General features: G+C 44.3%; 1 protein-coding gene and 1 long non-coding RNA gene across 4 annotated transcripts in view; both read left to right on the top strand.

Moving 5' to 3' along the window:
* tcf3a (transcription factor 3a) overlaps positions 1-19,159 on the top strand; it is a 34,403-nt gene extending 15,244 nt beyond the window's left edge. For 2 of the 3 annotated variants that reach the window (XM_083659380.1, XM_083659381.1), the window contains 17 exons: positions 1,435-1,508; positions 1,687-1,765; positions 2,946-2,986; positions 3,672-3,813; positions 4,262-4,311; positions 5,926-6,025; positions 6,911-7,047; positions 7,174-7,324; positions 7,451-7,509; positions 7,671-7,749; positions 9,746-9,822; positions 10,461-10,625; positions 10,820-10,931; positions 11,490-11,646; positions 16,755-16,999; positions 18,124-18,270; positions 18,454-19,159. In XM_083659380.1, coding sequence (XP_083515506.1) covers positions 1,435-1,508; positions 1,687-1,765; positions 2,946-2,986; positions 3,672-3,813; positions 4,262-4,311; positions 5,926-6,025; positions 6,911-7,047; positions 7,174-7,324; positions 7,451-7,509; positions 7,671-7,749; positions 9,746-9,822; positions 10,461-10,625; positions 10,820-10,931; positions 11,490-11,646; positions 16,755-16,999; positions 18,124-18,263 — 1,808 coding nt within the window. In that variant the 3' untranslated portion in view covers positions 18,264-18,270; positions 18,454-19,159. Of the gene's footprint in view, positions 1-1,434; positions 1,509-1,686; positions 1,766-2,945; positions 2,987-3,671; positions 3,814-4,261; positions 4,312-5,925; positions 6,026-6,910; positions 7,048-7,173; positions 7,325-7,450; positions 7,510-7,670; positions 7,750-9,745; positions 9,823-10,460; positions 10,626-10,819; positions 10,932-11,489; positions 11,647-12,629; positions 12,872-16,754; positions 17,000-18,123; positions 18,271-18,453 lie in introns of all 3 variants that reach the window. The other variant, XM_083659382.1, reaches the window with a different exon arrangement.
* Positions 19,160-22,727: 3,568 nt separating this feature from the next.
* LOC310797111 lies at positions 22,728-23,688 on the top strand. The gene is made up of 3 exons (XR_014553709.1): positions 22,728-22,819; positions 23,384-23,460; positions 23,556-23,688. It is a non-coding gene; the product is annotated as an uncharacterized lncRNA (long non-coding RNA).

Here is a 23,688-nt window from a genome sequence, read left to right as displayed (position 1 = left end):
ACTCACCTGGCTTTTGAATCGCTCTTCTTCAGACAGCTGAGTTTAGTCTACGGCGCACGATGGCACCGAATCCATGGAAATAGAGGCATGGCAGTTGAAACTCCATTACAGCCGTCAAAGTCAGTTCAACTTGTCTTTATTATACCTGCCTTTTATTTGACCTATTTGTTTGGCTCTGTAACTGGCTTATTTCCTAGTCCCTTACTAGTTAATTACACAATGGGGTAATATTGACTCCCTGAATGCAAAATTAACCTTCTCTACACGGCCGGTCAGCTCCTTTGTGAGAGGCTGAATCTGTAATCCACATGTAAACAAAGGGGTCGCCCAGCCACACAAACGCAACACGCACAACTCGGGGGGCGTTTGTTTTTTTTCTCTTTTCTGGAAATCCTGATGATTTGCAGCTGAAATTGAATGGCTGATGCCCCGTTCTTCCCTGGTGTGTGTGTGTGTGTGTGATTGACGTGCAGAGTGACAGTCGGCCATATAGCGGGGCGAACAAGACATTGTCTCCTTCATCTCTTATTCTGCTGGTGTCGTGCGAATAGATCACAGTTGTCACGGCAATCTAGCAGCTCTCAGCGCTCTGGACCTATCATTCTGTTCTACTGCTGATTCTGTCATGATTCTAGCCCGCCTCCACCCCCCCACCCCGCCTCTTCTCCCCTCTCCGCTTTTTAATTAGACAACAAAACAAAAATATGAATATTCATAGAGCCGAGCTTCATTAATATGCACAATTATGCAAATCAGTACGCAATTAAGCTTCAGCTTTTTCCCCCTAGAGATGCTGTGTTGCAGTGCGAGAGAGAGAGAGAGAGAGAGGGAGGCTGAGAGAGAAAAGGGGGACAGGCAGGAATTTCTGCTTCACCAATCTTTTTAAAATCGCTCTCCTTTCAATCACGTCGACCTCTCTCTCTCTGAAAGCCAGCGTGCTCCGGCCCGGGAGGAGAACACGTGTCGAGTGTGTCGGGTTTGAGCCCCCTCGCTCTGTGTGTTCGGGGGGGGGGGGGCAAACGTGACGGAATGGATGCCTGTGAATGACTGTCTGTTGCCATGGAAAATGTAAAGGAGAAGCGCGAGCGAGGAGAGTGGGAGAATGAAGAATGTCGAGGATGATTTCTGGAAGCCTCATACTGGGTGTTAATTATTCAAAACTTCCTACAGTCACATCCACGACGCTATGTGACAGCGCTGTCACTATGCTGTCTCCTCTGTGTGAGTTGTGAAGTGAAGCACTTTCGGGCAGGAGGAGGTTACTTTGAAGCCGCCTGGGGGGGGGGGGGGGACCCCCTCGTATCAAAGCAGGTCAACTTTACGAGTCTCTGAAGTTAGTTTTTGCCAAAGCCGAGGTGTAGAAAAGCTGGTTGAGAATGTGTCTGCCTGCACTGAATGGTTAATAGGCCTAACCCAGTTCTTTGTTCTTCCCAGGTATAGATGAGAGGAGTGGGTCCAGTCCCTGGGGACCGGGAGAACAGAGCAGTCCCGCTTTCAGCCAGGGAAGGGTAGGACCCATACCTCATCATCATTACGTTGAACTTGACCATGTACATGTCACGCAACCCGGGCTTGAGTCTCTCAACTGAAGCACTTCTTAATTTTTTGGATGATCCAGTAACTTAATAACAGGCTCTATTTTAATTTCTCTATTTTCCTAAAGCCTGTGCTATCTTCTCCCCCCAGGGCTATCATGGAGAAGGACCGCTTTACAATGAGCATGAGGGCATCGCCCCTGCCCCCGTGTTTGGACCAGGGATTGTTGGTAAGGAGGTTTAAACTCAACTAAGCTGTTTTTAGGCTTAGACGGCATAACGTCACACATCGTCTTTGATCAGAACCTGAACAGAACCAGTGGCAAATGAGACCCCCACGGATCCAATAATACCACTTATAGGACGACTCGGCGTGACGTCACTTGCCACCCAAGAAATGCGTAACCCCGCGGCAGTTAAACTAGTATGAGTTGTGCCAAACAAACGTTAATATCTCAAAAAGTATACATCACATCGCTTATATTTTGACATTCTGAGTGAGAGCAGAATTAGCTCAAGAGTTTGATGTATAATATTATGCATGTCGTCGTGTTAAAGTTGTGTGAACTGTCGCAGTTTTTAAATTGTAAACACGGGTCAGCCGGCTAGAGTCAGACGCTCAAACTCAGGCTCCATAGGGTTCCATTGCCGTTGTCACCCAGTGACACGGTTTGTTGACCAAAATGCTGCTCGGCTGATCCCTCGTATAGAGTATTATGATTATTTAAATACACATGTGGCTGAACCAAAAGAATAGAGTGTGTGTGTGTGTGTGTGTGTGTGTGTGTGTGTGTGTGTGTGTGTGTGTGTGTGTGTGTGTGTGTGTGTGAGTGAGTGAGTGAGTGAGTGTGAGTAAGAGGGTGTGTGTGCGTGTGTGTGTGTGAGAGAGAGGGACCTTTCACAGGTTAGAGGCACTGATGCACCAAGTCAGGGGCAATCCATATTTATGCTTAGGTGGCGCTGGATGAGGGGGGCGGGGTAATCAGGGATGAGGTGGGGGGAGGGGTTTGTTTGTGTGTGTGTTGCAGTTTGTGGGGCGGGGGGGGGGAGCAGGGTAAAGGGCAACGATGCACAAACAAGGCTCTCCCTGGGGATTACGGTGGCCTATAGCTCTCCTCGATTGAACTGTCAAGGGAGGGAGGAGGGTGGGGAGGAGGAGGATGAGGATGGGGGGCAGGGGGGGGTGGGGCACAATTGCCCCTGGACCGTTTATAATGGGCCAATTTGTTGTTGTTTTGCTGTCCAAAGCCATAAATACGACACGTCATATATACACTCTCGCCACAGCAGATGGGAGGCGCCCCATTGCAGAAAGGGGGAACGGGGCAGATTGTGATTTAATATTGGCATGGAAGCTCCATTTTCATGATTATGACCTGATTTATGTGATTTATTTTCCCGTGCCAACAGGGAAGGCCGAGCGAGGACCCTACTCTTCGTTTCCAACACAGGTACAATTCAGTCACCATATCCCCTCCCCTTCCTGTCTATTGTATGTCAATTGTGACTATTCTAAGTGGCTTCGGATAAAAGCGTCATCTAAATGATGTCATGTAATGATATTTTCCTATTATCACTAAAAATGTATTTCCACTATTATTTAGAACTGCAACAATTAATCGATTAGTCGAGCGACAGAAAATTAATCGACAACTATTTTGATAATCGATTAATCGTTTTGAGTACAATTTCGAGAGAAAAGGTCAAAATTCTCTGATTCCAGCTTCTTAAATGTGAATATTTTCTGGTTTCTTTACTCCTGTATGACAGTAAACTGATATTATCTGAGTTGTGGACAAAACAAGACATTTGGGGGCGTCATCTTGGGCTTTGGGAAACACTGATCGACATTTGCTACGATTTTCTGCATTTTATAGATCAAACAGCTAATCGATTAATCGAGAAAATACTCGACAGATTAATCGATTATGAAAATAATCGTTAGTTGCAGCCCTAGTCAATTGTATGTCAATTGTGACTATTCTAAGTGGCTTCGGATAAAAGCGTCTGCTAACTGATGTCATGTAATGATCCTATTATCACTAAAAATTATAATTTTATATAATTATTATTATTATATCATCATCTCTGTCCTTTTACGCTATTTTGAGTTTGTCCTCTTGCCCTCCTCTGTAGCCGGGCTTCATGCCCAACGAGATGCCCATGCCCAGTCCCGATGCCCTCTCCCCGTCTGGCCTGAAGTCCAACTCCCAGTTCTACCCCTCCTACCAGGGGGCCAACCCTCGCCGGAGACCCCCGCAGACGGACAGCAGCATGGGTACGTACTGGACCACGTTACTCAGTGTCCAATCACAAAGTAGAATGTAGAAGCAACACATTCTCATATGTATTTTCAGCGAGAAAGGGAGAGCGAGTGTTTTCTTTGTTCTGGTTTATATTTAAGACCGCGTGTATCATCACTTCTCCTGCTGAGGGTTTAAAACGGGTTTCTGAGAAATCTCACTTCTGCTTAGAGAGAGAGAGAGAGAGAGAGAGAGAGAGCTGTGCTGAGCAGTGCCGCGCTAAGAAACCCGGCAGTGGTGCTGCTGCTGAATAACATCAGATTAGAATACCTTTGATTAGGCCTTAATGAGCAGTCATAAAGACAGATGGATAGATTCCTTCAGCAGGACTGAGGGAAAAGGAAGCCGCGCAAATGAACTCATTCATCGGTGCATTATCTTGGCATTATATAGACTCTCTTGCTCTCTCTGCCCTCCCCTCAGATCCGCAGCCAAAAAAGATCAGGAAGGTGCCCCCTGGCCTGCCCTCCTCGGTGAGTACTAACATCCAGTTCTGCAGCAGCAGCAGCAGCAGCAGCTCCTCTCCTCTCCGAGCTGAGCTCTATCTGGGCCCGCGCACTCACTCAGTCAGTCCATGGGAAGAAGCCCATGTGCACTGATTACGCCCCCTTTTCACATTCCAGTTGGCATCTTAAGCCCTCTCCTTGGCTCGCAAGAGCCTTAGCCGCCTTAGCTGCCATACAGGACATCCAGCTCGCTACAGCTGTGGATCTGCACTGCCGAGCCCAAAGCACACAGACGACAGCGCACACAGAGCCACTCATTCAGCCCAGTCGCTCGTTTGCAGCGTGTATTTATAGTGTGTTGTATTTGTAGGCTCTTTATTTTATAGCCACACATCACATCCCCCCCCCCCACACCCCCCCACTGCCGCCAAGTGTACTTGTTAGTTCACTGAAGGGAATACATAGTGGGGTTTGATGCTTCTTTACTCCACCTCGGCTTTTCCCTCCCACCCTCGCGCTCTCTCTGGGCACCCTATTTCCTCCTCTTCTCCGTTTCTTCCTTTACCCCCCTCCCCTCCCCTCCTCCCTCCTCCTCTCTAACCCGCCTCCTCTCTCCCCCCTGCCCCTCCCCCCCCCCCTACCACGAACAACAGCCCTCCCCGTTCTCTCTCTCTCCCTCTCTCTCTCTCTCTCGCTCCCTCCCCCATCCCTCTATCCCAGCTGCCAGTGGAGTTGGCTGCCGTCCAGGATTCGCCAGATGGTTCAGTAATTAGGAGTGCATCTCTCCGTTCCCTCTTCTCCTCTCCCCTCTCTTTCCTCTCCTTTCTCTCCGTTTCATCAAATTACAGAAGAGAACTTCACTGCGTTTGGATTGGACTTTTTCACACGCAGAGTTTGATACTTGATTTTCCTCATAGAATAGTCCTGATCGACGAAGGTCTATGCCGGTTCACGACATTGGTTCCTTTTTCTACCCATTGTAAGACACGCAAACGCATAGGAGCGCAGCACTGCATCTCCTATTCTATGGGCCATGTCTGACTGTGTTTACAGTGAGAATTATGTATCTCAGAACCATTCTCGGCACGTTTCTGTTTGAGAGGCGAATATAGAAAAGGCACACGGAGAGGGTGGGCGGAGCCTAATAAAACCCCCTGACACTGCACATCCAATCGGTAACGCCCAGTGCTCAAGTCAAGTCTGCTGAAAAGTTGGAACAGACTGTTTATTGAATTAAGTAGTAAAGTCCGATAGTAAACTGGGTTTTAGTCCAGGAAGGAACACAGAAGAGCTGTGTTAAATCAGGCATGTAGTGCAATTTTTTTTTTTTTTTTTTTTTTTTATATATGCCGTTTTCTGATCAAGCAGAAGTTAATTTGGACAGTTTCAGATTTCAGTTTTAGCGTATTTCTTATGTAAAAAAAAAAAAAAAGATTGTGGGCATTCCCCTAGTTTCAGCTTTGCACAAGGGAGCTTGCAGAGTATCTCAACAGGAGGATGCAAATACATAATGCCATTCATGCAAAAACAATCTATGTGTATATGTATTGTATAGCTTGTTCACAACCATATAGCGCTTAGTGAGACAGTTTCCAGCACTGAGACAATAAGGTTGACTCCTTTTGTGTGTGTGATCTGTAGGTGTATGCATCAGCCTCAGGAGAGGAGTTTAACCGAGACAATGCTGGCTATCCTGCCTCCAAGCCAGGAAGTGTCTACCCAGGGCCGTTCTACATGCAAGGTCAGGAGATACAGAAGGCCTTTATGCCTTCAAACATTGTTTCTGTTCTTTGGGTTTTGGTTTAAAGTATCATATCTGATGAGTAACTGTGGTCAAATGGATGTATGCTTGTTGATTAAACCTATTCAGGGTTCCCACAGTCATGGAAAATCTGGAAAAGTCAATTTCAAAATCTCGCTTTCCATGCCTGGAAAAGTCATGGAATTTGTAAAACCCTTGAACGTTTTGGAAAAGTCATGGAATTTTGTTGTGTGTAATGAAATTAATTGTTACAGTAATCGTCTCTGGATATAACCTTCCACATAATGTAACGTAACGGCAAATTTATTTTCTGTAGCTGTTGACGTAACGTAGCTCTAATATGTGTCGATTTTAGTGCTTCTTGTATTATATTTTTTATGAAAAATTTGTATTTTATTTGAAGTTCCATGTGATGTGACACAATAACTCTACACACTAAAACACTAAAAATCAACTAAGAGGTGTGTCCTAATTGTCCAGTCTAGTAATAATTTCTGGTATTGATTCAGAGTCACCGCCTTGCATGGACATTATATTATGGATGATTGAAAAGTCATGGAAAAGTTTTGAAATTTCCCATCCGTGTAAAATGTGTGGGGAACCCTGCCTAATTGCAAACCTAGGTAATGACCTGGAATGTTGCTCCTATCCTTAAGTCCATGGTGGCTTAGCCCTCTCTGCCAGTATGCTCACACCCTGCCGTGCTGAATGACGCATCATGGTTGAATGAAGTCATCACAATAATGTGACATGTCTCATATGTGGCCTTCATTGTCTTTCATCTCCTGTGGCTGGTTATCCCTCGCCCTCCTCCTCACCCTTCATGTCTCCCCCCCTCTCCCTCCCCTGGATGCCCCCTGACAGAAGGCCTCCACCCCTCCCCTGATCCATGGGGCTCCGCAGGGTCGATGGTTCAGCCTGGTTACTCTGCCATGCTGGGCAACTCCCCCCATCTGGGCCAGCATGGTCCCTTTACTGCCATCAACCCCCAAGACAGACTGGTGAGCTTTTGCCTTGACACTTTGGACCGGTTTTAATGAGGACTCGGTGGCTACTAATGCATCTTTGAAGGCCTGGTTCTGTGTTTTAAATCTTTGTGTCTGGGTCTCTCTCTTTCCTCCCCCAAGAAACGGCAGCCACTGCCCCTCTCCCCACAAAACTACCCCCTGCATGGCAGCGAGGTGAACGGGACTCATCCCTCTGGCTTCCACTCGGGCTCCAGCAGCTACGGAGTCCCCAATCACACACCCCCGATCACCGGCACCGACACCATCATGGGTAAGCAGTGCACACACACCCTGTGTCGAGTTCTCTTCCTGTTTCTCAATATCACCAGGAGGCAGAATCGCTCGTCGAGCGTCGGTTCTGATTTAAACGGATCTGTATTGTTTTCTCTCCACAAAGCCAATCGGGGATCAGCCGCTGGAAGTTCTGGGGCTGAAATTGGAAAAGCCCTGGCATCTGTAAGTAGTATAATAAAAAATTCCTATCTAGAAGAAAACATTCTCAAAATACTCAAATGTGAGAACTGTGCCTGTAAACGTTCTATATTAACATGTTTTGTTGTATGTTGGGTGGAATGAAATTGTGTGTCATGAAATTTGGAAATCTATCCGTGTTGCAGATCTATCCCTCAGACCCCAACAGCAATGCCTTTCCTCCCTCTCCCTCCACACCATCGGGCTCTCCCCAGGCCATATCAGGTGAGTGGGTAGCGGGGGGAGTCATTTTTCCTGAGGCCCCCCAAGGCCACTCGCCTGGTCATAGTTTTGTTTGTTCACTACAGGGTCTTTCCTGTTGTGCAAGGGAATGATAACATCTTTTGAGAGATGTATTGTTTTCATTCTGACTAAGCCTGAATGGGTTTACGACGACAATGTAGCTCCATCTATTGGGACAAAAGTGGAACTAAAACATTTAAAGTTGAACTGATTAATGTATTTTTTAGGAATTTGCGCTGACGTACCGCTGTGTACAAGTTTCCCCACATGATCCGTATGAATACAGTCTGAAGATTATTACTGCTGATACAGATATAGACTGTATCTATACTGGCTTTCATTCACCATGGCATTGAAGTCATCTGACCTAGCAGTGAGTCGGTTATAAGAAACGTCTCATCTAATTTAGGACATTTTCTAAGATTCCAATTCAAAAACGTGTTTACGTTGGCACAACCACATTTTTATTTACATTTTTATTCATTTTTTTGAGTCATGCAATTATGTTTGCACATAGTACGGAGAGTGGTAAGGTAATCAACATAAATGTAACACTTTATGGCATGATTCCTCCACACCCCATAAACAACTTTACTGTACCTTCTCTCTCTCTCTTCCCCGCTCTCTCACTCTCTCTCTCACTCACACACACACACACACACACACACCATCCAAATATAACGGTAGAGAGTGGAAGGAAAAAATAACGTAAAGTAAAAATAAAAACGGGGCGGAGGGGTCACTCCACTTCCTTATTTGACTCTACATAACGTCCCCGAGTGAGTTCATACACGTAATACATCAGAAGCAGCTGCCAATACAGCGAGGATGAGGGGGAGGAGCAATATTATGGGTGTTCATGATGATGAGACCTGACCTTGCAGTTGTGGACTGCAAAGTATAGAAACACATTCATATTCCATATCGGTCTTATAGCTCTTTGACCTTTTGGGTCTATATCTCCTCTCCATCACATTAGCTACTCATATTAAAACAATGCACAGATACATCCAGTGTTTTTTTGTTTACAGTATTCACCACACACAATAAGCTGGGCATAATGTTTAGCTGCATTATACAGGCTTCTCGGTTGTTGGAGAATAAATCCTTCTTGCCTTGCAATGTGCATTTCATGTAATTATAAACCTACAGTTCTGCATGTGCGACCCAAATAGAATAATCCAAATGACCAAAACATAGCATACGCCTATGGTTCTATCTCACACCAGTCATGTGCAAGACCTAATGGGTGTGTGTGTGTCTGTGTATATTTTAGAGATTTTCTGCTTAGTCCTGCATATACGATGTATAGATTTAAGTTGAATGAGCCACATGATTTGCACATATTGATCAGGAGTGCAGCCTTGTGCACCCACAGTTGACAGGGCCCTGCAAATATGAAGCGATATGAGGACTTCAATCAAAACGAGGGAGCTAAACAGGCCCATTTGCTTACAGCAGTGGAGAAGAGAAATGAAACCGCTCCCCTGTTTCTATTTGCATACTTATTTTGAGTAGATCAGAGATTTTCTTTTTGTATTGTACGCTCCAAGGGAATATCCCTTTGGAGATCAATAGTGTTACAACAAAGGTAAATCATGTGAGGTGATACCTGCCTGTTCATTTTCAGTTTAGATCAGTGGTTCTCATATGTTTTTCATATGAAGGACCCCTAAACTGATAAGAATTAGACCACGGACCCCCAATTTGTCCCACAGTCCCCCATATAATAAGATTGATGCTTTTAGGTGTTTTATTACAGAAAGTGTATAAAACCCATGACCAAAATAGTCATTGTGTTACTTATGAGTGGAATTATAGCGAAAATAAATTACCCCCCTTTTGGCTGGGGACCCCCTGGAACCCCCTGGAGGTCCCCGGGCCCCTATTTGAGAACCACTGGTTTAGATCACAAGCTCACTTGATATATGAGGGTACGTGCATCTGTCTGACCTCTGTGATCCTTTTTTTTATCCAGGCTCTGCATCCCAGTGGACCAGGTCCTCTGGCCAGGCCACGCCCTCTCCCAACTTTGAGGGTGGAATTCAGGCCCTGGTGAGTCCACATGTCTTCTTCTTTCTTTTCCGTATGAAATGTGCATCAAAAGATTGTCAACCTATATTCAGTGGAAGCATACATGCGCTGATATTTTGAGGGTTGAAAGCATTGACTGTTTAATTTGGACATCATGTCGGCTCCCAAAAAGTGAAGCCAAAACATCACCCCCTGGTGGCTGGCTGCAGTATAGATCATAAATCCCACCCCCTCAAAGTACAAATGCATTTTTCCCAAAGATGGTTTCTGCCATTTTAGGTACTTCTTATTACGCTGATGTATGTTCAAATGTTCGTTTTTCTGATAAGTTTGTTTTTTTAATCGTCAGCTGACTATATAAAAAGGGGATGATTGACAGCTGTGGCAGCCACTGTCAAAACTACGGCATGGCTGAGGGGGCTCAGCCCGACTCTTGCTGCGCAGAGTCGGGTTGCAAATGACGTCAAACGAGCAAAGATGGCCGCTCCCTGAAACGGAGATATTTCGGCTTCATTTTTCCATAGCGGTAGGAAGTGGAAGACGCACTGTCCATATATTATACAGTCAGTGGTTGAAAGGCGCCGGCTGATTATGGTTGTAAAACGCATCATCTTCTTCTGCTGCCACATTCTTTACTGTGTTGTCTCCCGCTTCCACAGCAGAATAAAATGGAGGACCATTTGGAGGAAGCCATCCATGTTCTCCAGCGTCATGCGAGTGGTCAGGGCGGGCCCAGCCTGGCCGACATGCACAGCCTGCTGTCGTCTGGCCTAGGCGCCTTCGGCAGTGCAGGCCTGGGACTGGCCAGCCGCCTGCCTGGACTGGTGAGACTCGTGAAAAGCTTAGCAGCAAAATGACTGAATGGACTTTTATGATCTCTAAATGAATGTAGGCTCAGAGAGTGAGGGCGGTATGCATTTTGTTATTGCCCTTATTTTCTGTGCCAATATTCTTTTTTTTTTTTTTTTTTAAACAAGATGATTGAATCACAGTTTATGTTAAATGTCTGGTCCTATAGGTTGCCAGTCTCCACGAGGACTCTGTCGGTCTGCCCTCTAGTGGAGGACTTTTGCATGGTCACCACGGCCCTCCCTCTGGCCAGCCAGGCTCTCAGCCTGAAGGCTTTACCGGTGAGTCTTTCTGCTTCACTCTGCTCGAAGTGAGTACGGTAAGTCATTATAAGTGTTAATACTTTCCCCAAACCATATCGGGACTAGAGATGGAACGATATGAAAATTTCATATCACAATTATAGTGACCAAAATGATCACATTATCAGTATTATCACGGTTTGTTAAAATGTGCAGATTTTTTTTTTTTTAAGTACTAATACACTAATACAGAAATCATTTCACCAAGTTTTATATTGAAAACTCAGACCCAAAAAGGATTGATACACTCACTGAAATCATTTCTCCAAGGCTGCGCGTCTGCATCTCGGAGACGGTTGCCAACTTTGGTTGATGGGACAGTATTTACCATGTTTTTCAAAACACTGTAATCACGGTAACATGGTAATCACGGTACCACGGTTTTAATGATAATGAAAACTTGAAACGGTACGGTTATCGTAAGGAATTTTATCACGGTTATCATTAAAACCGGTTATCGTTACATCCCTAATTCGGGATAGGTATCTTATCTTGGATGTTGAAGCTCAGTGCCTTTTATTCCTCGTGTGTCCCCAGGTCTGCCCGGTAGCATATCCCGTTCCGGTGGCAGCGATATCAAACGAGAGGACAGGGACCGGGACAGGGACAGGGACCGGGAGGACGACGACGAGAACTCCTCCATGGGTGACAAGTCGGACGATGAGAAAAAAGACAAGAACCGCATTCGAACAAGGTGTCTAAAAAGCCTCCCTCATGTGGAACAGAATATTTATGTCTTGAACATTGATACAACTTAAATACTACGTATTTACACATCAAATTTCTATTTCACATAAGTATCTATTATGTGTCAGGAAATGGTCTTGCTTGTTACACTCACATGATCATTAATTTCTAATTATTTATTTCAAGAATTCAGCAAGAGTGTACGGGCACTAGCCTATTAAGATCAAAACAGACAAGAATTTGAATGAACGGGTAAGACGTCACAATAGTCAATATTTATCTCTTTATTCTAATTTCCCCGTGCTTGATGTTATGGACCTAAATGATGCCGAAGCTAAGGCATGACTGGAATGTGGCTCTACAGTTTGTGCTTAATGTGATAGTGAGATTATAAAGTGCAAAAAAAAATTGGTATTGTTTCGGAGATTTACCATTTCCAGACCTTTTGTAGAGCAGAGTTAAGACTGTTGAAGGTCATAAAGAGACTTAATTTGTGTTAATACAATTTGATCACTAGTTGGTATACATCATTTTTTATTTTAATCACCTGCCACTTAAGTAGTGGCAATTCTTGAAGTAGGAGGGAGGAGCTGATAGAGATACTTCCCAGTCTAGGTGATCTTAACGTTTTCCCTGTGTAAGACATGCCTAATTTCTCATCAATTGTTTGGAAACAGGAATTGGACTACCTACCTACTCTGCATACACATGTCATAGTAGTGCCTTAGAATGAGTTGATCTAAGATTTATCAGCTGTTTGTGTAAGTTTGTAACCAAATGAGCTCATACCATTTTGAATATTATTTTAGACTTGTTAGACGTCATTGGAGTTAGAGCAGTGGACTCGGGCGGAATAGGGAGAAGAGTGAGTTGTACACAAACCATCATTGGGAAGTGATTTCCAGTGAACCGTACCCATACTATTGTTTCCTTCCCCCTTCGTCTGCTGTCTGGCGTGGCTCTTCGCCCGCGTGGCTCTTCGCCCGCCAGTCACGATGACTTGGATGACGATGACGAAGATCTGCCAGTGGAGGTTAAGGCGGAGCGGGAGAAAGAGCGGCGGGTGGCAAACAACGCCCGCGAGCGGCTACGCGTGCGGGACATCAACGAGGCTTTTAAGGAGCTGGGCCGCATGTGTCAGCTCCATCTGAGCAATGAGAAACCCCAGACCAAACTGCTCATACTGCACCAGGCCGTTAACGTTATACTCAACCTGGAGCAGCAAGTTCGAGGTCAGTGGGGGTCCAGGGAGAAAGGAGGAGGAGGAGGAGGAGGAGGAGGGGAGGGGCCCCTTTTTTTTACAATCCAAAACTCCCACATGGCTTCACTTCTACACATCCCATGCCTCCTGTTACTTCAAAGTTAGATCTTTTCTTCTTCTTTTTTTTTTTTTTTTTTAGATTTCATGGTTTCCTTATTTGTTTTCTTAAACTCAATTAATACTGGTAGACACATGATGCTACTTACGGTCACATTAAGTGAAGGCACTATACTTTTTTTGTGTCAGTCCATCTGTGATTTTTTTACAAGATCAACCAAGTGAGGAGCGGGGATTGACGAAATGAAGCTGTGTGCGGCTGTTTTGAGACGTGGCCATTCTCTGGTTCATCCTACAAGGTGTTGCTCCTCGGTGGTCACGCATACAGGCAGATGTCGTATGTGTTGCCTAGTCTGTCTTACGATTGGCTGTCTGTCTGTCTGCCTGCCTGTCTGTCTGTCTGTCTGCCTGCCTGCCTGTCTGTCTCCACTGTGACGATGCTTACATGTCTCTCTCTGCTGCCCCCTCACCCCTTGACTGGATTAACATGGCATGTTTTTTTGTTTCCCCTCATTTGCTTTTACCACTCTTGCCTCATTGTGCTTTTCCTAACCAATGTAGCATCAAAACTAGGGATGTTCATTTTGAAAAATTTCCATAATCGAAAATCGGGGAAAATTAACGATCAATTATCGATTATTGATCATATTAATAATAATATTTATATATATATATATATATATATATATATATATTTATTTATTTATTTATTTTTACAAAATGAATGCCTATGGCAGAAAATACGAAAGACAACGTGTTCTCCTCAATGAACTCTTTATTTCAATGTGTCTCCTCTCCAACTCTCTGCTGTCCCCGGCATGCCGGTGTGAATTCCCCATGTTTAAAACAGTTTTGTTGGCACAAAGGCCCGTGCCCAGCCAGAAAACTAGAGACTATATGAAGCTCCACCTCACGTTAGTCGGCTGTGCAATGGAGTGGGGCGAGGAGGAACGAATTCCACCCAAACCTAGTCCGCAAAAAAAAAAAAAAACTTTTTTTAATAACAACAAAATCGATAAAAATTCCACATGATCGATTCCATTCCTTAACGATCATTTATCGATTTTCGATAACTGGTGAACATCCCTAATCAAAACCTTTGAGATATTTTTCACTCGTCTCTTAGCTTGCTTGTATAGAGAGGCAAAGTGACCGCCTACTTCCTGCTTCAGCACTGTACCAGAGATTTTCATCCCCCATTTATTTTTCCCATAGACATTTTGTAAAATGCGTATTAATTTGTTTTTACTTGTTAAAACCAAAACGGTTCAGATATATTTAGAAACAGGAGAGACCACATAACATTTCAATCAGACCGAAACATAAAAGAATTGCGGATTTAAAGAAAATATTCTTTCTATGTAGTTTTTTGTTGTTGTTGGTCCGAGTGAAATGTTCTATGGTCTCTCCCGATTCTAAATATAGCTGAACCGTTTGGTTTGATGAAGTAAAAATATTTTTATCAGCATTTTGTGAAATTTCTATGGGAAAATAAATGGCGGATGAAAATCTCTGGTACAGTGCTGAAGCAGGAAGTAGGCGGTCACTTTGCCTCTCTATAGACTTGAAACTACCCTTTTGATTTGTTGGAAAAGACCACATGTTTTTTTTTTGTTTTTTTTTGCTTTTCTCTTCCCTTAAAATATGGTGGCCTTTCTTCTTTATATTTTTATGTCCGCTCTTAGTATAGCTGTCCGTTTCCTGCCATCCCTTGCCCCCTGCCATAAGTCTGCCCATATACTATAGAGAAAGTCTGCATGTCTGGGAACGCCCATACAGGCGCTAGGAACGCCCACAATAGACGCTGGGTTAGTCTGGGGGCGGGGTCAGGGTGGGGTAAATTCCCCTGTTCTATCCATTCAGCAAAGTTAGAATTTAGCTGATAGCCCAGCCCAGGCAGACACGATCGGGGATTTAACCACCGCAGTAAACGCACATCTGAGCAGACGTCTTGTGTTCTGCTCTAGAACCCCCAAACATGTAGTTTAGAGTCACAGCACTGTCTTTTGGTGAGTCAGCCCATGAGATATATCGGCAGTTTTACCCCACTCGCGCGCCAGCCATTTAACATTTTGTGGGCGTTCTCTATGCGGACTGTCTCTATAGACCAAATCAGCGGGGATGTTTACATTTCTTCCGGTTACCCCTGGGATCCACACATCATAATGGCGGTGAACGGCACAAACTGACGTGTTGAAGACAAAAACAGACAAAGAAGACAAAAATGGTTCTTTCGTGTTGTGTTGTTGTTTTAATATCATTCATAACAACACTTTCGCTAACGTTAGTGGAGACCAGACTAGCTAATTTACCTGTTGGACCAGACCAGAGTAGACTTGAAGCTAAATTAAATTAACGTGGCGTCAGTAGCTCTGTCGTTAACGAGTCTGCAAAAAAACAGTGAGTTTGACAGTTGTAAACAAACGTTATTAGCTAGCTAACACTACATAAAACAAACACAGAAGAATGGCTAGATACGTCGGACAAGCATGTTTACCAACCGTTTGAACATTTAAATTGAAAGTAGTCGGCCGAAAACGAGAGGGTTTGACAGCATTTATTTGACAACACGCACATTTAAACCTGCCGCCTTCCCAAAGTGGTACCCGGAAGTAATGTTGTTCACATGGTGACGTCACGGTGATTTGGTCTATAGGACACAGGCTAACAGGAAAGCAGGGACTCTGTCTGTCTGTCATGTCAATTAACCCAGCTCCCACTTGTATGTTGCAGTGTCTCTCTGTGCTGCATGTTCTGTCCTCTCACATGTTAACCCTTTCATTTTACTGTTTTCTTTTACCATAGTTGCCATTTCCTCATTCTGTCCCCGCCCCCTCTCTCATTTTCCTTTTTGCAGATGGCAGACGTGACCTACCTCTTCCTCACATTCAGATAAATACATCTCCTACTGCCGATGTATTTACCAGTCTCTTTTCTCCTTGGCTTTCTCTCCGTGGCCTCTTGTCTATGCGCTCTACCTGGCAGAGGGTGTCGCTTCCTCTCTCCCTTTCTCTCTCTCACCTCCTCATACTCCTCTTGTCCCGTTGTGGACAGCCCCCATGTCCCCTCAACTTCCATCCTGGACCTCAGTGACCATAAAAGCCTCAACTAATTGGAGTTGGTTAGACTCGAGGATACATTTGTCCCCGTCCTTGTCCCAATTCAATTGCAATGGTTCATCGTGGCATCAAATATTTTTTATCTTAGCATTAAATCATAGGCACACCATTCTAACTCGATGTGACTAAGGAACCTGCAGCGTCTCAAAGACTTTGACCGACTGAACGAACGGTCTGCCAAGAATGGATAATAAAAAAAAATAATAATAATAATTTGTTGCCAATTAGTTTATTCTCTACACAAGACCTGAATATGCATTTTTGTTTTGGAAAGACCAATTATTAGTCTTCAACAGGACATACTGTGGAGCCACGAAAGACATGTCCTCGATTTCCACCCCTCCGCTCGCTCTCCTGCGCCGCTTTACTGGAATCTTACTTCCAACGAATCCACTGGTGTCGTCCTGGTCTGAGAGCCGTAAGCTTGTGTCATGCTTGGACAGAAGGATTCGCCTGACTGTAGGCGTATGGCTCCATGATATGATGACGCTCCTCTTGAGATGAGAGAGGGGGGGCGTCAGTGACGTATAGGATAGATAATCCCCCAAAGGTGTAGGGGAGGGGTTTTTATAAACCAGCACCTCAGAGTAGGACCAGCACCTCAGAGTAGGACCAGTAAAGGGTTGTGATTTGGGTGTGTTAACCGGCCCTTCCCAACCCCCCTCTCCTCCCCGGCAGCAGCTGCAGCGTCGCCTCGGTGACGGACGAGAACCTGACTGCCGAGGAGAAGGAGCAGAGGGAGCGCGAGCGCCGCCACGCTAACAATACCAGGGAGAGGGTGCGCGTGCGCGACATTAACGAAGCCTTCAGAGAGCTGGGCAGGATGGTTCAGGTCCATGTGAACAACGACAAGGCCCAGACCAAGCTCATCATCCTGCAGCAGGCTGTCCAGGTCATACTGGGCCTGGAGAAGCAGGTGCGAGGTAGGTCCGCCCCCAAACAGGAAGACCTGCCTGTCCGGCAAATCCCACCATCTCTTACCGACAACAAAGCCAAAGGGGGACAGAGTCCATCTACGCAGCACCACCAGTCGCAAAAGTTACTCTGTCCTCACTCGCCATTGTCTTTTGCCATTTCCATTTTTCCACTTGGAAAAATACAGAAGGAATGAGGAAGAGGGAGAAAGGAGCGGAGGAAGTGTGTTCCTGCTCTTCTGCCAAACTCCTGCAGCTGTCTCTCTTCCTACTGTCCTCTTCCTGCAGCTGTCTCTTCCTACTGTCCTCTTCCTGCAGCTGTCTCTCTTCCTACTGTCCTCTTCCTGCAGCTGTCTCTCTTCCTACTGTCCTCTTCCTGCAGCTGTCTCTTCCTACTGTCCTCTTCCTGCAGCTGTCTCTCTTGCTACTGTCCTCTTCCTGCAGCTGTCTCTCTTCCTACTGTCCTCTTCCTGCAGCTGTCTCTTCCTACTGTCCTCTTCCTGCAGCTGTCTCTCTTGCTACTGTCCTCTTCCTGCAGCTGTCTCTCTTCCTACTGTCCTCTTCCTGCAGCTGTCTCTCTTCCTACTGTCCTCTTCCTGCAGCTGTCTCTCTTCCTACTGTCCTCTTCCTGCAGCTGTCTCTTCCTACTGTCCTCTTCCTGCAGCTGTCTCTCTTCCTACTGTCCTCTTCCTGCAGCTGTCTCTCTTCCTACTGTCCTCTTCCTGCAGCTGTCTCTCTTCCTACTGTCCTCTTCGTGCAGCTGTCTCTTCCTACTGTCCTCTTCCTGCAGCTGTCTCTCTTCCTACTGTCCACTTCCTGTAGCTGTCTCTTCCTACTGTCCACTTCCTGTAGCTGTCTCTTCCTACTGTCCACTTCCTGTAGCTGTCTCTTCCTACTGTCCACTTCCTGTAGCTGTCTCTTTCTACTGTCCACTTTCCTCTCTTGCACTCTGCTTTTCTGTTTAACATCCCCTCCTCCTCCCAAATTGATTGCCTTATCTGTCCATTCAGAAGTGTGCCCCCTTGCTGTTTTTAATGTCTTTTATTTTTCCAACTCTTTAGGGCAAAACTATGAAATGATGAACGACGTCTTTCACGATTTTGTATTTAACCCGTGTGTCCCTTTTCTCGAAGAGCGTAATTTGAACCCGAAGGCCGCCTGCCTCAAGAGACGAGAGGAGGAGAAGGTGTCAGGTGTGGACCCCCAGATGCAGCTGGGAGGGGGTCACCCCGGTCTAGGAGGCGATGGACACAACCCTGTGAGCCATATGTAATTCTCAGGTCAGTCCGCAGAATCTTTTACACTGGGTTTTTATTGTACCTGTGAATGTAGCAGCATCACCAGTATGAAGTAAACTACTAGTTATAATGTTGCAAATAAATATCTAATATTGTTTGTTGTTTCTTTGTAACATGACTTTGGAGTGGAGATTCATTGTGTTTTCTCTCTCGCTTCTCTTCCAGTTCCTGTTGATTGTACAGCCCTTAGAACACGTGGCCTTAATCTATTATTGTCATGCATCTCAGTGTGTGTTAATCAACTTATGGAAAACACACACACACACACACACACACACACACACACACCCACACCCACACACACACACACACACACACACACACACACACACACACACACACACACACACACACACCTCATTACTGACCGAGCAGGTGGCCACATTCCTGACCATGAATACAAGAGTAACAAGCACACTCATACAGAGAGAAAGTTTTACGAATTGTTCCCATAACAATACCTGAGGAGACTGGTTTTGGAGACGGCGCGGAAATTGAACACGAGGAAGTTCTGTCTAATGGTCATGTTTTTGTAAGACATTTAAGAAAAAAAACAGTTGCTTTACATGTTGGGAGCAAAACTTTGTTTGGATCAAATAGAACTTTTGGATCAATTTGCTCATGTGAGCAAAGTTAGGATTTGTATCCTTGAATAGTTATTTGGCATTCCCATCTGAAAAGAAGGTCTTACATTCATTACAAGCAAAGCGGACACCTGAGTATAATCAATGTTTGAATAATACCTATGTCTGAACATTTGCCTGATATAGGCCTAATGCATAGTGTTTGGGTAAGATGAAAAAGTTGTTTCCTCTCATAATGATGACTGAAATACGGAGGTAGGTTGGGAGACATCCAGCAGTTAAAAGACTGGACAGTCAGAGGACAGCGCCCCCTGCTGGTATGCTGGTAACTCTTGGCTGTATTTTCTTTTTTCGGCCTGAAAAGGTGCCACAGTCGCTGACTTGTCTATGTGGTGGTTTTTTTGTTTTGTTTTTGAAATCATGGATCTCTCGCCCTCCTTTCTATCCCCAAGTCCTGTACATCTATCAATGCCACTGCCAAGTGTACGGAATGGAAAGACCGGCAGCGAGCGAGCGAGGGATCTACCACCGACACACCGAGCGAGAACTTATGAACGCAGGATCTGCAGTGAGATGCTGGATCACGCGGTCGTGGTGGACGCAGGTCTTCTTCTCCAGCATCCCCTTTTGTGAGGCTGCTTGTCGGACTGAAGCGTTACAGGAAGTCGTCCTCCTTTGCCGCTCACGTCGTCGGTCGCCATCGTCAAAAGTCGGTTTCCCCGCCGCCCTCGAGTCTCAAGCCGGGACGAGTGGACACACGGCACCTTCTGCCTCGAAATGCAGCCCAGTGTCACTTCAGCGTGCCGCTGTCTGTCGCACCACAGCTAAAGACACTTTCTTGCAGCATGGTGAACTCACATGTCCAGGTAACGAAAAATGAAGACTTAACGTAAGACTCGGAGCAGTCTGTATTTTGGTAAACTACACTTTACTGGAAGGGTCAGATGGAAATGGTAGATGAGTATTGAAAGGGATCATGAGTGTTATAGCGCTACCTTCTGGTGAATTCCCCCAATTGCCATTGACTGACTTTTTTTGGTTGCTGCTCTGTTGAAGAGCATTTTGGTGTTCGTCCCCCCCCCACCCCCCTTTCCCCCCGAACAATTTGCAAAGCCTGTTTGTAAGGATCTTCCTTTTGTAGAATTGATTTATCATATTGTTTTTTTATTTTTATTTTTTACATTGTAAAATAGTTGTATGAGTTTTTACTTTTTGGAATGAGTTTTCTTTTTTGTTTGTTTACATTGTTTAAATGTAAGACAACTTCTCAATTTAGATTCCAGGAACAAAGTGAGGTGTGTTCTTTCATCCTGAACATTTTGTGCCAGGTGCTGGGATGTTAGGAATGCCTAAATGATCTGGCTGTAGCACACGCGGCTGTTATATCGCTCTTCTTTTTCTTTTCTTTGTTTTGTTTTTTACCCTGCTTCAACAAAAGCCTGTCGAGCCAGTTTAGTTGTAATTGGAATGTTCAGGTGTTGCAAGGCACAAAAAAACCGATGTAAATTAATATATGGTTTGGCTGAAAAACAACAGACAACACAAGAAAGTTCCCCCTCTCCCTTCAGCGTACCCCCAACTCCCACATTCACTGATGTTGGTTATTGTGAGGTATAGGGTCGTTCTGCACAATCTGCAACATAATTCAATGTTTCATTATGACTGCATATGAAGCATAAAAATGAATCAAAAGGGTGGCCTTAGTCATTTTCCTGACTTTGGGAGTTTTGATAATGGTTACTCACTAGTGCCTGAATACTTCTCTGCTACATGGTGGATGACATTGCATTTGAGGATTTATAGGTTGTACCTTTTTTATAATACAGATGTATAATAAAAAAAAAAAAGATTTACTTGGGTAACATTTGACAATGTCTCAGCAGCACATCTAAATGAAGAATTACAACTCATTGATGACACGGACGACTCAGCGTCTGCTTGTGTCAGTAGATGTAAGTTGATGGAGAAACCGACGTCGACAACTTTTACTATGTGACGCTGAAAACTGTACTTAAAAAAAATCTCATCTATTATGTACTGAATTTGTTAAAGAAATATAATTTCATCCTTGACTCTGGCATGTGCATTGATATATATGTGCAGCGGTGTGTCCTCATCAGCTTTATCATTGTAAGCTGATACTGATATGTAACAGTATTTGGTTTACCTCTTTGTTTTGTCAGTTTGTTTCATCATCACAAAATCTTCCCCCTGTGGATTTAGCCCCAAACATTGTTTTCTGTCAATTCAGCTTTTTTCCCCAGAGGTTGTGCTCTTGATGATGAGATATGGAAAATGAGTACTAAACATTGCTACTTTTATTTTACATTATGAGGAACATGTCTACATTAACAGTTGAGTTCCTCTTTTCAAAATGCACACCTGGTATTCTTTGTAACAGATCCCTCTCCCCCTCTCCCCCAATGTCCTCCACAACAGATAACCTGCTACAGAACTCACTGTCTCACTCATGTTTGGGGACAACATCTATTTAGGCTATGTCCTCAAAGTGCCTCCAGTTTCCTATTTTTTATATATAAAGTAGATATTGAGAACTGTCGTGTATATAACAGTAATGTAGCAATAAATGTGCCATTTTTAATAACAAAATACACCTCCCAATGTCTTTTTTTTAAACTCCTCTAGCCAAGTGTGGGGGGGGGGGGGAATGCAATAAAGCAGAGGTTCTCAAATGTTTTTAATGCCAAGGGCCCCTTACAAGATAGAAATTTCCCCGGGACCCCCCATTCTGATTTGTGATTTTGGGCTCCGCTTAATTGTTTCCACAGTAACGTGCTTGACTTTTAAATGGATAGGTTTGTTAGATTTGAATGTAATCCATGAACCATTTTAGATTTAAAGCATAACATATTTTCGTTGAACTATGAAGCTTTTGCAAAAAAAAAATATATATATATATACCGGTGTATGTATATATATATATATATATATATATATATGCAAAAGTGCAAAGTGCCCCGGACCAGCTACCCCGGACCCCCATTTGAGAACCAATGCAATAACGGGTCATATATGTTTTCTAGTTTCTGTATTGCATGGTGGTGGAAAAGGACGAACTCAAACGACCAGTATTTTGGTGACCTGACCAAGGTGTCTACCTACCTGCCCAGGATGCTGGTATAGGCTGGCTGCACCCTCCTGTGACCCTGGGAAGAGAGTAGGAAACTTTAATACCCAAGTACCAGTAGTAGGCTGTTAAAAAAGGCAGCTTTGTGTTTACTGGTGGCTGTTTTCGTCGTGGTGATCACAAACTGGAGTTCATAATTTCCCACCCTTTAATACACCACTGGTTATATATAAGCCATAATGTGTTTTATGATTGAACCTCCATCAGCTATAGTGTAAGTGTTAATTGCAAAGCCATGGTATCAGTTTAAAAAAAGTCCAGTCATCTGAATGTTAAAATAGTTTTAGAACTCTTGCGGATTTACATTTTTTTCACATATTAATATTATGAGTCTGTATTATTATGACTATTTGCTGATCTGATATAACAACAACCGGATGCACAATCTGCAAACAAGGAACATATAAAAGAAGGAATAGTCATTACGTCATACAATGCGCTGCTTGCTTCTTGTCGCCAGACTTTGGTGCGTGCCACTTCTATCGAAGCCTATGGGAGATGCATGGACAAGCACACTCATGGCGAGTCGAATTAAGTATTTGGAGACCAACAGCAAATATACGAATGTCAGACAGACAGTACACGTTAGGAAATGGCCCTGGCCCCAAGCAGCGCATGTTGGTATGATGTAATGACTCTTCCTTCTTTTATAGGTTCCTTGTCTCCAAACGGGAAGTCCTTCGCTGCAAACGACTCTTTTTAGCCAGCACGGCTCACAGCTAACCTCAAGAGGGATAGGTTCAGCCAAAATGATCAGTAAACTGATCGGTCAGAAGTATGTGGCCATTGCCAAATTATGGTAAGAAGTTGTGTATTTTGAACTAGTGTTTATAAAGCAGGCATGAGTCAGTCATGAGCGCTGGGATAACAGTATTTCGAGGTGCCCTTACCTTTAGCTAGCTACTAGCCTTACTGAGGTCACAGTGATAATGATGATACAGCTGTCACCTCAAATAACGTTAGATCATGTCTCATGCATACTTACAGTATATAAGTCACCTGAAAATGTTTGCATGTGTGACTAAAAATTCCATATAGTTCTTTACCAGATTGGAGGGATAGTTTGTTCTGCTCATGTTGCTGGAGTATTTCCAATATTTACATACATACTCTAATTATTCCAAGCATTTTTTTCATGGAAGTTTATTTTTCATCTTTAGAGGAGCCTGTTGACACTTTAGAGAAGGCACGACAAAATAATTTAGTTTAATTAAGTGTTTGAATTGAGAATGCAATAGCTCAGGGGTTTTCAAAGTCTGAGACTGTAGGCCTCCCAAGAAGCCCCCCCCCCCTTCATTAGTTTGTTGCTTAGTTTTGCTCAATACCTGGATGCCTGTGGGATAATGATTATTTGATCCCATAGATACTCAACAATTGAGCCAAGATAGCCTGATATTGCTGTTTGACATACTTCAGACTACACCAAATTACATAAAAAAGGTCTGTCTGAAGGTCAGCAATAGGTAATTTTAACTACTTTGATTTTTTTTGTGATGATGTTTTTGTAAACCTTGCCAGTGTTTTCTCCTCTACAGGGTCCCCACTCTGGGAGTATGGGGCTCAGTGGGAGGAGTAGCTCTGGTCCACTTCACAGACTGGCGCTTGGTCCTGGATTATGTTCCCTACATCAACGGCAAATTCAAGAAGGACGAGTAGAGGCACTCAGGT

Source organism: Poromitra crassiceps, assembly GCF_964638095.1.
Source record: "Poromitra crassiceps genome assembly, chromosome: 23".
In the NCBI taxonomy this organism is placed as follows: Eukaryota; Metazoa; Chordata; class Actinopteri; order Beryciformes; family Melamphaidae; genus Poromitra; species Poromitra crassiceps.
This window is presented reverse-complemented; position numbering and strand designations above follow the sequence as displayed.